At 45.3% G+C, this 16,718-nt stretch overlaps 1 protein-coding gene across 2 annotated transcripts in view; it reads right to left on the minus strand.

Annotated features, from left to right (window-relative positions):
• Nucleotides 1-2,594: 2,594 nt before the first annotated feature.
• The window catches only part of LOC147458766 (uncharacterized), a 110,498-nt gene continuing 96,374 nt past the window's right edge, over nucleotides 2,595-16,718 (minus strand). Inside the window, exons 3-11 of one of the 2 annotated variants that reach the window (XM_086510208.1) lie at nucleotides 7,342-7,425; nucleotides 6,981-7,115; nucleotides 6,719-6,894; nucleotides 6,475-6,626; nucleotides 5,294-6,311; nucleotides 5,075-5,133; nucleotides 4,940-4,986; nucleotides 3,617-3,671; nucleotides 2,595-3,485 (exon numbers count right to left, since the gene is read on the minus strand). In XM_086510208.1, the coding sequence (XP_086366334.1) occupies nucleotides 3,430-3,485; nucleotides 3,617-3,671; nucleotides 4,940-4,986; nucleotides 5,075-5,133; nucleotides 5,294-6,311; nucleotides 6,475-6,626; nucleotides 6,719-6,894; nucleotides 6,981-7,115; nucleotides 7,342-7,425 (1,782 nt within the window). In that variant the 3' untranslated portion in view covers nucleotides 2,595-3,429. Of the gene's footprint in view, nucleotides 3,486-3,616; nucleotides 3,672-4,574; nucleotides 6,312-6,474; nucleotides 6,627-6,718; nucleotides 6,895-6,980; nucleotides 7,116-7,341; nucleotides 7,426-16,718 lie in introns of those variants that run through there. The other variant, XM_086510207.1, reaches the window with a different exon arrangement.

Consider the following 16,718-nt stretch of genomic DNA (forward strand, 5'->3'; position numbering starts at 1 on the left):
ATAGAGCTTATGGTGCTACTTGGCCTCCTTGGGAGACTAATGGCGAGGCTGGCTGGGGAGAGAGCACAACAACCCCTAGAGCTATTAGAGCAGAAAGAAGAAGAAGAAGAAACCATGGCTCTTTTTGCGTGGTAGAAGAAAGCATGAACTTGCTTCCAATGGAGGGAAATTCATTTTTGAATGCTTGGTTAATGGAGCAAGAGCTTTTGGTGGCGCAAGAATGATACAGTATAGTAGCTTTCTTTTAGTACCATAACTACATTCAGACCTTGGGCCCACATATAGTTACCTTCAACGCCGTAAAAACGAGGTTTTACCTCATGTTCTTTTGGTGGTGGGAGAACGATACAGTATCGTAATTGTCTTTCAGTACCATAACTACATTCAGACCCTGGGCCCACATATAGATACCTTCAACACCGTAAAAACAAGGTTTTACCCCATGTTCTTCTCTTTCTTTTGCATTTTTTGAATTATTCCTTCCTATTTCTACGTTCCATTGGCTTGTTGTTCATTGGATGTGCCTCCTTGTCTCTCTCCTCAATAAGGCCCTCCAAATGACCTCCCAAATTCCCTAATGTATAGGCAGCTCTACAAGGGCTACATTTTGTTTCTTAGATAGCAGTTGGGACCATTGTGAACAAGAGAAGAATTAGGGAAAAAGCCTCATCTAGAACTACTTGTAGCACAACATGCCAGCACATGGTGCTATAAGAAGCTCTATATGAGGCTAAGTGTTTTCTCTTAGAAATTTATCTATTGTAGACAAGGGTAGAATTAGGAAAATAAAAGCTCATCCAGATCTTCCCATGTCTTAGTACATTGCTTGAAAAAAACCTAGGTATAATGGAATTGCATCTATAGATTTTGAGATTTACCTCCAAATTTTAAATTAGGAGATAAGAACACCTGTAAAAATTAATTAAATTTGTATAAAAACATTTATATAGCCAATTTACCTTTAGAATTTTCTACATTACTTTAGAAAACAAAATTAAAGGAAGAGCATTGATTTAGTCATTGTGGGAAAATAAGATTTAGGGAAAAGTACCTTCTCTTGATCTACCTCTTGGAGGTGAATGAATATGGTTATAATTGATCAAGTTTAAATTTGAGAACTTAAGAGTTAATTTGTGGATAGAGACTAATGGACTTACATGCTATGATATAATACAAAGAAATTTTCAACTTGACAAGCCACTATTCTCTGGAATGTCCATTACTCATTCGATGATCTTGTATTTAATTCCTCATCTTTTTTTGTCTTTGGTCCCTCGATCTTGCACTAGCTTGGGGATAGAGATTCCCCAAGTCTTGCTAGCTCATTGTAATCAAGAAAAACACCATTTGCAGCAAACTTTCCATATTATGTAGCACCATCACGCAAGGTTTCTTAAACATCCACTCTTAGCCATTAATTTATAGCACCCTTGTCAGTGTGCAAGCTCGGGCCCCTACCTTGTTGGAAAGTCTACTTGAGCAAATGTGTGTGCCAATAGAGGATTGTAATACGAGGCACCCATAGAATTTTTAAATGGCAAGGCAACAACAATATACATTTGTGAATTGATGTGACTTAAGCTCTATTATTTGTACTCAAAAGAGCTTCATTAAAAAAATGTCATCTTTCTAATATGTCGGAATAAGTTTCAACTCCTTGCAGTGCATGAAATCCAAGCACTGCCCACAATCTACAATTGAGGTGCCATCCAACCCGTCAAGGTTGAGTGCTTTCTTTATAACAATACCTTATATTTCAGGTCTTTTGTTTTGAATCAAACATAGTATCACCTCCTCCTTATACAAGAGGTGTAAACAGCCTTAATGAAAGATGATCACCAAGGATAGATGCACAATATCTTCCAAAGAGTCATCCTAAAAGGAACTATTTTTTTCCACAATGACAATTGCATCACGTAAGTTGTTTTGATTTTGCACCAAATTTCAAACATTATGCACCATGTATTATATACTTTCAAAAATCTAAATGAATGGCTCAATTGCTCGCTAATGTGCAACTAACCAATCAATATTTTAAATTAAGAAATACAATTACTAGTGTTCATAAGTGTAAAGTGAATAGAAGCTACAAGAGAGTACCCATTTCTAGATCAAGAATCTTTAAACACTTTGTTGGATATGAACACAAACAAAAGACCACAAACAAGTGCTGGTAATGAAAATAAATTTTAGTCTTTTACGCGAAATATCACACATCCTTCTCGAGTACATACCATTTTCAAATTGTCAAAATTATTCTAGAACACCTTTCAATGCCTTATAATTAAGAGTGAGCCATAGCTTTCAGTGCTGCATCCATCATTTTGTACGTGCAGGTAAACTCCCTTGAAAAGAGAAGTAAACTTCATGATGATCTCTCTCTTTTAATTCTTCTCGAGCTCTCTAACTTGCTTTCTACTTTACTAGTGCAGAAAACTTGGATATGGGAAGCAAATTTTGTATCCATACATCAAATTTAATCATTTCAATGCATAGTCATTATGAAGCTTAAGATTCCTAATCAACTACCTTGAAAAGGTGGTGAAGGTCACATGTAGAATTCAATCTAATGGCACAATTTTATTAATACAGTAAAAGCAAAGTGGCTCTATTATTTCCATAAATGCCGTACTTCTACATCATTCATGAATGGAATAGACTGGTTCAAACATAAGAATAAGAACCCAATATGGAATCAACTCTTCAATAGTCATACGAGCTTTGTGACCTTCACTGATGATAACGATCAGAGTAGAGAAAATGGGTGGAAGCATTATTGACAAAGTAAGTAGGTAGATCTGATTAAAAGACGTCTCCATCGAAACTAGATAATGAATGAGCTTGTACATAGGAAACTGACAAACTGGGTATCTTCAGAATATGGGAAAACTAGGAGGGTTGAGCAATGGAAGGGATTTCTTCTGTTTTGAAAAAGGCACAAACAATTGCAATAAACTACCACTTTCGAAGAGTTTTGATCAACCCCTTAAGGTCCCTCGGGAAACATGGGCTGCAGATCTCAGCCCTCCATCCACTCCACTTTCCTGAGCGGACTTCATGCTTGCAACCGTCGAATGCTGGACAGGTCAGCACGCGTCAGGCGCCACACATAGTCTGCATGCCAATCCGCTGCCCCCAACTCAGCATGCAGAATCGGAAACGCATGGAATTGACACGTCAGCCCCCAAAATCCCCTGCCTGCCTGGCCTGACCTGCTGAGCTGGTAGTCGTCCTCCCCCCGACCGTTGACAACTGGAAATGGCCATTCTGGATTGCTCCAGGCTCCACCGGTCGCCATGCAATCACCTGCATTATGGGGAATGGTCACCAAGTGACCATTCCGTACACCGGCATTCTAAAAAGGAAAGTGTACTTGTACATGACAATTTAAAGAAGTTTATCTTGATCATAGTTATAGAGAACCCTTCCTCAAGTCTGTCTATATCCCAAGGAGCCCCTCCAATAGTTGCCGCTTTGGATTATGCCTGACACATGGAAATCAGGTAAAAATATTGCACGAAAACCATTACAAACCATAAATAAAACAAACCACAACGTGTGGATAGACAAATGGGACAGAACAGTGCTAATGCAAGAATCAACCTTTGGTGATTACCTAATGCATAACAATTGCCTATCATGGAATTTGTACTCAACCCCCACAGACCAATCTTCATGCATACATTCAAAGGTTGACAGCTTTGAGGATGCCTTGCATCCTTCTTTTTTTTAGCAAGAAAAAAGGCTGAATCTTTTACTTGAAAATCTTCCAAAACGCCCAAATGGTGCTTACATCCTTTCCCATCAGTGCTGTAGTCTTCTCAAAGATTTTGAGACGAACTACATCTGCATTCAACAACACATGATTACGCCCAAGTCAATGTGCAAGTATGCACGTAGTACCTTCATACCTTATGCAGAATACCAGAAGCAGGATATACTCAAACGAACACTCGTACTAAAGAAACTATATATCTTCAAAACTGGAACTCGTTCAATATTAATTTCAGAGATATCATCCATGGATTCTCTACACACCGTCCATTTACTACATTTGATGCCCATTTTGGCATATTTCATACAACCGGTCTAGAGAAGCAGCCCAAGTCTACCTAACAAAATTCCAGCAGAGCCATTTCTTATCAGTCTTCTGAAGCTCTACCCCATTCTGAATGCCACTCATAAGGAAAGATCTCTTTATCAAGCCATTTGCAACTGATTCTGATTAAGGCTTTCAAGTAGCAAATTATTTGGAGCTCCATGATGGGCTGAACTACATTCAGATGTCCTCAAACATCACTGCTTTTCACAACTCATTGATACATGCCAAACCAGGGCAGGTACACACGAGTATGCATGCACTCCCACTTCCACATCCATTTGAAACCCATGTAAGCAAGTAGGCTAAGGGAATTTCTATTGTAAGAGCACAAGCAGAGAGAGAGACAGGCATGGCCTTGTCAATGCAACAAGCACGAGCATGCATACATGCACCTGTGCACTCTTATGCTCAAGCATGCACATTTGTAGAATCAGCATCACAAGGCACCAGTTGCACTTTACTTCTAAGCATGGGATGCAATTATAACATCCTGTCCATTGAAAAACTCATGTCTTATGTATTTTGCAATTACAGATTCTGGAAAATACCACGGAAATGGTCATAGAGGGCTACATCATGTAGTTATCAACTGACTGGCTTCATTGTTTCTGACGGGTTTCAACCATGTCTTCAAATGCCTTGCATGGGGACTCCAACCTAATTTAGCCAAGACTCAACAGTCCTCCCATCCGATAATGCTCTACATGACATATTCCGTGGCCAAATAAACTTTGCCTGCTGAACTCCATTTAGGGACTTGACTAGCTTTAAGTTTGTCATAAGGCCCCAAGGCCCATTAAATCATCAAGCTCTCTACAGAATATTAAAATGAATCACCATATTAATTATAGCCTGCCTCAATGATGCAATCCATGGATCATTCACTGCAATCATAGATTCAAATAACAAATCATGCAAGTGAGATTCAGTGTACCACACAAACTGCATCACTTTATTTGGAGGTTTCCACACCTCTTCCCATGGCATCCTCACTGCAAAAGTGAATCAGTTCCTGCCCAGTCACAGAATCGCTATGTGGACCAACCAAGAGAATGAATAAGATCTTTTTTAACCCCACGCCAAGGCCATTCTCTCCCAGCTCTTTTGAGGATATATTACCCTTTCCATACTTATGTATGCATACTGGCTTATTTCCCGGAATCAAGGCGTGGCTTCTTGAAATCCCTTAACTGTTTTTCGCTGTCTACCCAATGGCAACCGTCACGATTGACATGAAATCGCTCATCATACTGGTTTTTTAAGTGGCTCTTCCTACTCTGACCACCTTTACCCCCTTCAAGACTATTCTCCAAAAGCTCTTCAGCCTCTAAATCTGAATTCACTGCAGAAACCTCCCCGCCGCTATGGTGCGGCTCACACTGTACGTCTCTACATCCATTTTCCAAGTCCATTTCCAGCAGCTCTTCCTCATCTGTGAGCTCCCTTTTAGCTACCAAAGGCCTTTTATCTCTTTTCTTTCGCCTTTGAATTGCCGCCTTCACTCTGTCTATGTTCACATCAGCAAGATCAACCCACTCCGACTTTGGTTGAGATTGTTGACGCAGACTTTTGGTCTGCTCTACTTCTTCAATGAAAGCTGAGAGAATCCCTTCAGATGTCTGCGTACAAGTAGCGAGACTTGCATCAGCAGCTCTGGTACTATCTATAGTTTCTTTCGACTTCCAATCCGAAATATCTTCTACAACCTGTACGCCAGGATGGGACACCACAGCCGAGTGTCGGTTAATGTCCTTCGTCCACGCATTGCACTCTCCTTCCACAGGTGACTTTGTCTCTAACAACTGTGGAGCCAAAAGAGAGACTTCGTTTGAAGCATTGTTGTTACAGGTTACATCTGTCAATTTTTTGGATTCTTGTACTAAGCTACTCTCTGATACCAGGGTCGAAGCAGGTTTCATCTCAGGGTCTGAACCAATCCTTGCTTTTTGATCTACTGTTTCTTTTATATTTGTGTCTGGTCTATGGTCTGTTGTAGAAGGAACAGCCTCATCAACACTCCTCACAATGTTGGCATTCCCTCTGGCCTTCACATCTTCTGGTAAATTTTTGTCAGAAACTTGAACAGAAGAACTGGTAGGTGCTTCCCCTGCAGCTCTGTTGAGATTCCCACTTGCACTCGGATCACTTGCTCGTGAGGCTGGTGCTTCACGATTTTGCTCGTAAAGTTCTAGCATTTGGTTGCTTACTTCTGCAAAGACACAGATTTCAGAGTGGTTTTTGCCGGTAAAAATAAGACTTACTCGATCCTACAAAAGCCATCATTAAAGCACAAACTTCTGCGCAATAAGTGCCATGCTTTGACCAATGGGAATATTTGAGTAAATGGAAACCAAAAACTGAGGTTTGATTACCCTCGAGCTGTCTTGGGGTGACTTCAAACTCCTGCCACCAGACCTTCTCTCCTTCACTCGGTAGTTTGACCTTGAGAAATTTAGCAGCAAGAAATATAGCCCCCGCAGCAATATGATGAGGTTTGAATTGCAGACACAGGGAAGTGCGCAGCCTGATCAATACGAGTTACAGGAAAAGTGACTCATGTCTGACATACACTAGTGTGAACTAATTCCGTGAAGACCAGCCCAAATGCAAACATACCCATCATTGACAAAATTCCATGCTACTTGGGCCAAGGCATTTTGAGCCACTTTGAACTTTTTGATAGCAGCTACCAGGGGCTTATAAGGATGGTGGATATTGAGATCAAACCCCAGAGTTGTGAGAACCAATCGTTCCCCAAGAAGCACAAGCTCCTTCTGTGGTTCATAAAGATCCTGCACCAAAAAGATTCCGCATTCACATTCAGCAATGCCGGCTATCAGGTTAAAAAGGACCACACCCAAAAGAAAAACACTACAACCTTCTGCTTGATTCTCTGTAACGCTGTTGGGTCCTTCTTGTTCCGTATCTCATATGAAAGAAAGATAACGTCACAAAGCTTTTGGGGAGTCTCTTCTACCTTACCAGCGAGGAACATACATGATGTTGCAATCAACTGCCAGAACTCACAAATTAAATATATATAAGAGAACCAAAAAAGCCGAATGAATGTTCTAAGTCTACTTGACTTGCTCAAGTCCACTACACAATTAATTCCTCGATGCACATGAGAGAAATTCTGAACAGTAACTTTAAAAGTTTCCCAACTTTCTGGATGCCTAAACATAAAAATATCCTGTTTGCAAGAAAGAAAACGTTAAAAAACAACTGGTCGGTCGTACCCAGCTTGTCTTCCACACTATCTGGAACCCAGCATCCAAAGAAAACGTGTATAGAGCTAATTGAAGGGTTCCTCCATCAGAAAACTGTCAGACAAAGCCACCTGGGTTCAGCAACATTTCTTTCTATACTTATTACATGGCACTTCATTTCTCTCCTCCTGTTCAAGCAACTGCGTCCAGCTAAAACAACATTGGCCAACACATTTCAAAGGTGCACCAACCATTTTTGCGCTTATGCCATTCTATTAACTAACTCAGCCCTGGAGTTTCGACAGGTCATCTATAACGCCCATAGTTACGACCCCACACATCAGGGTGGGCACCTAAGCTATGTCTGGCCAAGTGTGAACATGGCCCTATGGTTAGGGCGGTTAACGAGTCCTATAAATACAGCCCTGGGCTCATTTGTGAGCTATCTTGTGTGATCACCACACTTGACTCTGGGTCCTTGGCAGCTCTACCTGCATACCCGTAGCAGTGTGGGCTTGGTGGTACGGGACCAGTGTGACATAAAAACACGTTTTGGCACCCCGAAACCCCGAAATGGCCGACACGTTTTTGGTGAAAATAGACAAAACCAAAAATGGGGTTTTTTTTAAGGTGAGTTTTAAAGTCACTTTTTAAGGCCAGCATTTGTTTTTCGAACAGTTTGGCTAAGCGTACACGGACTGCCTCTCTCTTCAAACTTGAAGGTTCTCTCTCTTCGAATTGCGTGGACTTTCTCTTTCCTTAAAGTGTATCGAACGTGAGGTTTGAATGCTGCTCGTCCACCTTTTCTATGCAACAATTCCTTCTCTCTCACGCAGTCTCACACACACACACATACAATCAGCCCTCTCTCTCTCTCTCTCTCTCTCTCTCTCTCTCTCTCTCTGAAGAGTGAAGGTAATGGGGAGAGTTCAAAAGGACGGGCTCTCATTTTGCGCTTTCCCTCCATGGAAGAAAAGATAGACTTTTTAAAGAAGAGGCCAACCCTCAAGAAAACAGGTATCTTTTTAGGAGATGATCTTACGCTCTCACAGCTTGCACATATGAGAGAGGTCATGCCAGAGATTATAGCAGCAAGGGAGAAGGGGAAGTTAGCTTTCTACAGAAATGGACGAGTAGTGATTACAGAGCACCGCTCTACATGACGGTGCGAGACCTATGGGACCACTCTCAGGATGGCAGTTTGGAACTGTAATGGTTCGTATACACTTGATGTGGGGGCCTTTGAGGATAGCTTCAGAGACAGAGACATTGTTTTCTACTCAGAGACTCATCAGGCTCCAGGACAGTTGATGCCGCACATATCAGGATACAGATGGGAGACAGCTTGTAGGACATGCACTAGAACTGCACATGGGACTAGAGGATCAGGAGGTGTAGCAGTTCTTTTCAGAGAGGAGCTCCAACCACTATTGCACATAGTTCGGAGAGATGATCAGGCAGATACTTGTGGGTGAGGCTGAGGGCAGAGACTGGATGTTTCTTGTACATCGCCATATGCTATTTTCCTCCCAGCACTTCAGTATATGCTTCACCCAGAGGACAGTCTCCTTACTCTGTACTTGATGATGATATCTGGGAGTTCTCCAGAGATGGAGACATCATACTCCTGGGGGATTTCAATGCCCGTACAGGCAGCTCACAGACAGTCTTCTATGACACATCAGAGGAGATGCTTAGAGAGCTAGAGCCAGAGGAGTTGGGACTTGAGAGATGCTCACACGACAGAGAGCATACAGAGTATGGGAGATACCTGAGAGAGATGACGACTACTCACAGTTTAGCCATACTCACAGTTTAGCCATACTGAATGGCTTAACGACTTTCCCATTGTCTACAGGTTTTACTTGTTTTCCACATAGACATGGGTCCAGCACTGTAGACTATGTTCTGACACATCCGAGCTTTATCTCTCACATTCAGGATTTCACAGTGGGGCCCAGGCCAGTTGGGATAGCAGTAGATCATGCACTTTTAACATTATCAATCTCCTTTGAGTACAATACATCTCAGGCCTCACGGGATGGTGGACATACACGCTATACTTTTACACCAGAGACTGACTCAGTCTATGTAGAGGAGATACGTAGGCTTTTATGCACATCAGAGCCAGTATACACAGTGGAGGAGATCACATCTATGCTGACAGTGACATTACATGGGGCAGCGACAGAGGCATATCCACACACTCAGCCTGGGCAGAGACGTCGTTCTGGGCACATGCCTCAGAACAACTGGTATGATGAGGAGTGTCGACAGAGGAGAGCTCAGATACAGCGGGACCTTACATTGGGAGTGATCACCTATAGACAGTCTCGCATTGCTACACAACGACTAGTGCGGCGGAAGAAGCGAGCTTTCTTGATCTAGATGGAGCAAGATTTATATCAGCTCTTCCTTAGTAGAGATTCAGGAGAGGCTTGGCGTCTATTCCATGAGAAGTCTCCCCCACCAGTGATTACTCCTACAGAGATATGGGGGCAATATGCAACATCTTTATACACTGTACCTGGACAACCACCATTACCAGACCCACCACAACCATGTCCGGCTACGAGCACCTTCTTTACCACTGAGATGGTAAAGGAGGCCATTGACAGGATGAAGACGAGACGGGCACAGGATCATGAGGGTTTGGTAGCAGAGCACATTATACATGCTGGGGATTTGTTGGCAGAGATGTTTGCACGGATATTCAACCGTGTCATGTGTGAGGGTCTCCATGAGTCTTGGAGATTATCTACTATTGTACCTATCTTCAAGACAGGTGACCCCACAGTGCCGGGGAATTACCGTACTATCATGGTAGGACACACATTGGCACGGTTATATGCATCCATCCTCGAGCATAGGCTGAGCAGTTGGGCAGAGATTATGGGCATACGAGCACCTGGGCAGGCTGGTTTCAGAAGGGGTTTCTCCACACTAGATCATGTCTTTACACTCAGAGCTATCATTGAGGAGGGTCGAACACATGGTAGACGAATATACTGCAGCTTTGTGGATTTTCGCAAAGCCTTTGACACAGTGCCGAGGGCCAGATTGATGCACCAGCTTATGGAATTGGGGGTACCCACAGAGCTGATGTGGGGGATCATGGCATTGTACAGTTCAGTGATGGGTCATGTACGCACATCAGAGGGGATATCCGACATAGTTCACTCCACCATCGGAGTGAAACAGGGATGCCCACTGTCCTCTACTTTATTTGGTATGTATGTTGATGGGGTCTCTGATTATATTGACAGAGGAGGTGATAGAGGTGCTCAGCTTGCAGGGACATGGATCCCTCTTTTATTGTATGCTGACGATATCGTGTTGATATCAGAATCGCCAGAGGGTATGCAGAGACATTTGGACGCATTGCATAGTTTTGCAGAGGATAGTGGATTGTCTGTCAACCTTGGTAAAACCAAGGTCATGGTATTTAATACCACGCCACAGTGGGTTAGGAGATGAGCACCTACTTTCACATATGGACAGGACAGTATGGAGTACACTGATGCATACACATATCTTGGGGTGGTCTTTAGTGGACCGAGGTTCACACTGAAAGTAGCAGCAGACACTAGATTGACTCGTGCCTATGCAGCCCTAGGTGGTTTAGAGAGGATTTGCTCGCAAGTTCAGTTCCAGGAACCTCGAACAAAGCTTTGGCTTTTCGATACTTTGGTCGCTTCAGTTATGCACTACGCGGTTCAGGTTTGGGGACCGTCTATTGACAGTGCTGGATGGACTAATATGGAGAGACCCCTGATTGATATCTATGATTTCTAGGCTGATTAGAGCCAAGGCCTCAGTCCCACATGACATCATACGAGCGGAGCTGGCTGCCCCACCTATGGAGGTTGAGGCACTCACCAGATCAGTATCATTTGTGCACAGCTTATGGGACACCACCAGGGACAGGTATGCCAGGCTTGCTCTTGAGTCATCCAGACAGCTGGCATTACAGGGAGATACATCATGTTGGTATGCACAGATGAACTCATGGTTTCAGAGGCATGGTTTCAGCATGGACAGGCTGCCCCCTTTCCAGTATTCTCTTGATGCACCATCCTTGGCTCTTGCACGGATGGAGACTACTAGACTCATTCGGCAGGATCTTATCCAGCTTGATAGCAAGAGGACATGGATAGAACCATCATGGGAGTTGGGTACGAAGAGGGTTTTCTATAGAGAACATCTTCTTCAACTCACGACAGACGGATTTGTCACACGGCCCAGTTACATGGACACACATCTATCTCATAGGTTACGATGCGCTATTGGCCAGATTCGCACATCTTCACACCAGCTTGGGATTGAGACAGGTAGATTCAGAGGCATACCAGCAGACAGTAGGATATGTCAGTTATGCCATGCAGAGCCAGAGACAGAGTTTCACTACATATGTCTACTATGAGATACGGGGACGCTTTCATTGTCTATTCAGAGATGGTTTTGACTCGTTAGACAGAGTCATGAGATATCAGGATCAAAGATGTCTCGGATTATTCCTACTTGAGATTCAGAGACATAGAGACGCTCTATTGAATGGGCAAAGACAGAGACAGTCCCAGAGACGCATCTCAGATTTCTTCAGTCTGAGTACCACAGAGTCAGAGGGGACACCACCACCAGAGAGCTCGGTTCCCACCCATACACACATCAGCGGTACTCTCATTGATCGAGCTATAGAGTTAGGGAGATCGAGACGACCACGACTGAGGAGGGGAGCCACGCAGCACCGGCGGAGATTGCGGCAGAGGATCCACAGGATTCTAGCACGACACCCAGAATGTCGATCGGGATAGGCTTCATGCTACTGCTATATTGTATCATGGTGACACTTATCCCCACTTTGTACCTTTATGGCATGATACCATTGCTCAGCCTACCAGCCACCCATAGGAGTCGGTAGCACTCCTATCAGTTCTTTGTTTGTAGTTTTCTTGTTTGTACCCAGACTTGGTACTAGACTCATCATTGTAATCCGTTGGTCTCATAGGTCATTTTGGCCTCTTGTAGACGTTAATATATCATTTCATTTCATCTATCTCTCTCTCTCTCTCTCTCTCTCTCTCTCTCTCTCTCTCTCTCTCTCTCTCTCTCTCTCTCTCTCTCTCTCTCTCTCTCTCTCTCTCGCAGTCTCACACACACACACATACAATCAGCATGTGTAGTGCAACTCTGTCTCAGGCTCAATGTCACACAGGGGGCATGTCCTAGCCTTTGCTGGTACTCCGCTGTATAGAGAGCAGCAGGGGAGAGAGACATTTTCATTTCTCGCTCCCCTGTTGCTCCCCCCCCCCCCCCCCCCCCCCCCCCCCCCCTTGCTACTCCCGCTCGCGCTGCTGCACCCGCTGCTCCTGCCCCCGCACGTGCTTCCCCCCTCCCTGCTGCTCCCTCCCGCTCGCGCTGCTGTGCCCCTGCCCCCGCTCCCTGTTGCTCCGTCGCGCTCTCCTTGCAACTCCCCAACCTAGCGTGTAGAAAGAGAGAAAAATTGCGTAGAGAGAGAAAGAGGGGGGAAAAACTGCGTAGAGAGAGAAAGAGGGGGGGAAAGTTACGTAGAGAGAGAAAGAGGGGAAAAAAAAGAGTAGCGTAGAGAGAGAGAGAGAGAGAAATGAAATAAAATGAAATGAAATGTTATATTAACGTCTTCAAAAGGCCAAAGTGACCTATGAGACCAGAAAGTTACAATGTGGTGGATCTGATACAAAGTCAGAGTAACAAGATGACAAAATGACAGAATGACAAAATGACAAAATAAAATACTATGGAATCCTAAACTGCTAGGTGTGAACTAAGCAGCTAAGCAGCTAGCTGGGATAGCTAAATAACAAGAGATCCAGCATCAGTCGTCGCTGGCGGATCTCATCAATCTCCTCCATGGTCAGTAGTCTGACCAGGCTTATTGCATGTCAAGCCAAAGTGATCCGAATCCTCTGATGCAGCCTCCGTCGATGTTGTGTAGTCCTCCGAAGTCGTGGGCGTCTGGATCTCCCCAGCTCAGTCGCTCGGTCGATCAGTGTGCCTCTGGTGTGAGGCGACGAGCTCTGCTGTGGTAGTAACTCCTCCGGGTGGCCAGTGGCAGCTCTAAAGAAGTCTGTGATCTGTCTCTGAGACTGGCTAGCCTCTCCTCTCATCAGGCTCTCTCTGTGTCTGCGCAGCTCGAGCAAAAACAAACCCAGGCATCTCTGATCCTCGTACCGCATGACTCTAGAGAATGGTCCAAAGCCCTCTCTGAACAAGCAATGGAAGCGGCCTCGTATCTCGTAGTAGACGGGCAATGGCATGTGTAGTGCAACTCTGTCTCAGGCTCGATGTCACACAGGGGGCATGTCCTGGCCTCTGCTGGTACTCCACTGTATCTCCCAGTCTCGATCCGCAACTAGTGTGAAGATGTGCGTATCTGGCCAATAGCACATCGTATCCCATGAGACAAGTGGGTGTTCATGTATCTGGGCCTTGTCACAAAACCATCCTCCGTAAGCTGGAGGAGATGCTCTCTGTAGAAAGCCATCTTCGTGCCCAGCTCCTGTGCTGGCTGTATCCATGTCCTCTTGGTGTCTAGCTGAGTCAAGTCCTGGAATATGAGCCTGGTGATCTCGGACTGTGTAAGAGTCAGAGAGGGCGCATCCGGTGAGTACTGGAAGGGAGGCAATCTGTCTATGCTGAACCCATGCGCCTAAAACCATGATGTCATCTCCCCATACCAGCATGTTGTATCTCCCTGCATGGCTAACTGTCAAGAGGACTCAAGTGCAAGGCAGGCATATCAGTCTATGGCAAGTTCCCACATGCGGTGTATGACGGAGACAGATCTGGTGAGCGCCTCAACCACTAGTGGGGGGGCAGCTAGCTCTGCTTGTACAATAGCACGTGGTACTGAAGCCTTGGCTCTAATGAGCTGCGAGATCATAGAGACCAGAGGCTTCTCCATGTCCCCCCATCCATCATTGTGGCCTGTCCTCCCGTGATGATCCAGTGAAGGTCCCCAAATCTCAGCTCCATAAAGCAAAGCAAAAGCCACCAAAGTGTCAAAGAGCCAGAGCTTCGTCCGAGGCTCCTGAAACTGAACCTGTGAACACATCCTTTCCAATCTACCCAATGCTGCATGGGCTCTGGTCAATCTAGTCTCTGCTGCCCTCCTCAATGAAAATGCTGGCCCACTAAAAACCACTCCAAGGTAAGTGTAAGCATCTCTATACTCCACCGTCTCTTGGCTAGCATATAACAATAGTGGAATCCATGTCCCTGCCAGCTGTGCACCTCTATCACCGTCTCTCTCAATGTAGTCAGAAACCTCATCCACATACTACCAAATAGAGTAGGAGAGAGCGGGCAGCCCTGCTTCACCCCAATAGTGGAGTAAACCGGTGTGACACTCTGGGATGCGTACATGCCCCACTGCTGACCTATATAATGCCATGACCCCCCAAATGAGCTCTGTGGGTACTCCTATCTGCTGTAATCTGCGCATCAATCTAGCTCTGGGCACTGTGTCAAATGCTTTGCGGAAATCTACAAAGCTACAATAGATCCGTCTCCCACGTGATCTGCCCTCCTCAATGATGGCTCTGAGAGTCAAGATATGGTCAAGAGTAGAAAAACCCCTCTTGAAACCTGCCTGCGCGCCGGCTGCGCGTATCCCCTCCATCTCTGCCCATCTATTCAGCTACTGCTCAAGAATAGATGCGTACAACCGTGCCAATGTGTGTCCAATCATGATAGTGCATTAATTCCCAGGCTCCATAGGGTCTCCCGACTTGAAGATAGGTACAATAGTAGATAGGCAAGTATCAGGCAAGCCCTCACACATGGCACGGTTAAACATAATTGCTAGTAGCTTTGCTAGTAAATCTCTGGCATGCGTGAAATGCTCAGCCACTAAGCCATCATGATCATATGCTCTCCCAGTCCTCATCCTATCAATGGCCTTCCTCACCATCTCAGCGGTGAAAAATGCACATGTGTGTGGGCATAGGGGGGGGGGGGGGGGGGAGTTGGGAAGGCGAGGCTGCTCAGGAACTGTGTACAAAGATGATGCATACTGGCCCCAGGCATCTGTAGAAGTGATGGCGGGGGGGGGGGGGGGGTACTGCTCTAGGCGAGCCAAAAATGCCCTCTTCTTCCGCCGCACTAGGCGTCGGAAGTCAATCTGTGACTGTCTGTGAGTGATGTCCCCCAAAAGCACCTCCCTCTGAAGTCTAGCTCTAGTGTCCCAGCATTCCTCATCATACCAACTGTTCTCGGGCATGCTCCCCAAACGGCGTCTCTACTCAGGCTGAGTATGTGGGTATGCCTCTGTTGCTGCATCATGTAGTGTCTGTGTCAGTATAGTAGTAAGCTCCTCCAGAGGTCGCCCTGGATCCTCTGTGCACAGGCGTCTGTAGACCCCATCTATGTATACAGAGTCCGTCTCTCGCATGAAGGTGTAGCGAGTAGGGGCTGCTGCCCGTGGCCTGTGTGCTACACTAAACTGAAAAGAGATGGTCAACGACACAAGAGCATGGTCCACTACCGCACCAACAGGTCTGGGTCCAACCATGAGATCCTGGATACTAGAGATGAGGCTCGACTATGCCATGACATAATCCACTGTGCTGGCTCCATGTCTGTGTGGAAAGCATGTAAAACCCCCCGTAGTGGGAAATCTCTGTAGGCCATTCAAGATGGCTAATCCATGTGCAGTCCCCATGTCTATCAAGTGTCGTCCATACTCAATGTGTTCTCCATCTTGTGATAGTCTGGATAGGCCCGTCTGCAACATCCAACTCTCTCAGCATCTCCTCTGAAGTATCATAAAATAATGTCTGATGATGGGCAGTCCTAGCATTAAAATCCCCGAGAATGATGATGTCACCAGCTCTAGAGAACTCCCATATGTCATCATCCAAAACAGAAAAGGGGGACTGTCCTCTCGGTGGTGCATAAACTGCTGTACTCGGGGGAAAGTAGCAAATAGCAATGTAAAGATACCTATCTGTCTCTGCTCTCAATCTCACCTACATGTACCTAGCTTGCTCATCCCTACGGGCTATATGTATCAATGGCTGCAACTCCTCCCTGAATAACACTGCCACTCCTCTTGAGCCCCGCCCTCTGTGCTCTGATCATGTCTCCTGTCTACAGGCTGTCTCCCATCTATATCCACTAATGTGAGGCATAGATTGCCGAGGGGCCTGATGTGTCTAAGAGTAGAAGACGATGTCTCTTCCCGTAAAACTATCCTCAAAAGCACCCACATCAAGGCGCATAGATCCATTACAATTCCAGGTGGAAACTTTGAGTGTGGTCCCGTAGGTCTCGCACCGTCATGTGGAGCGCGGCTCTACAATCACCACCCGGCTACCTCTGTAGAAGGCCGTCTTTCCCTTCTCCCTTGCCGCTTAAATCTCTGGCAT

The sequence above is a fragment of the Adiantum capillus-veneris genome, chromosome 4, assembly GCF_014529385.1.
Source record: "Adiantum capillus-veneris isolate H3 chromosome 4, ASM1452938v2, whole genome shotgun sequence".
Lineage (NCBI taxonomy): Eukaryota > Viridiplantae > Streptophyta > Polypodiopsida > Polypodiales > Pteridaceae > Adiantum > Adiantum capillus-veneris.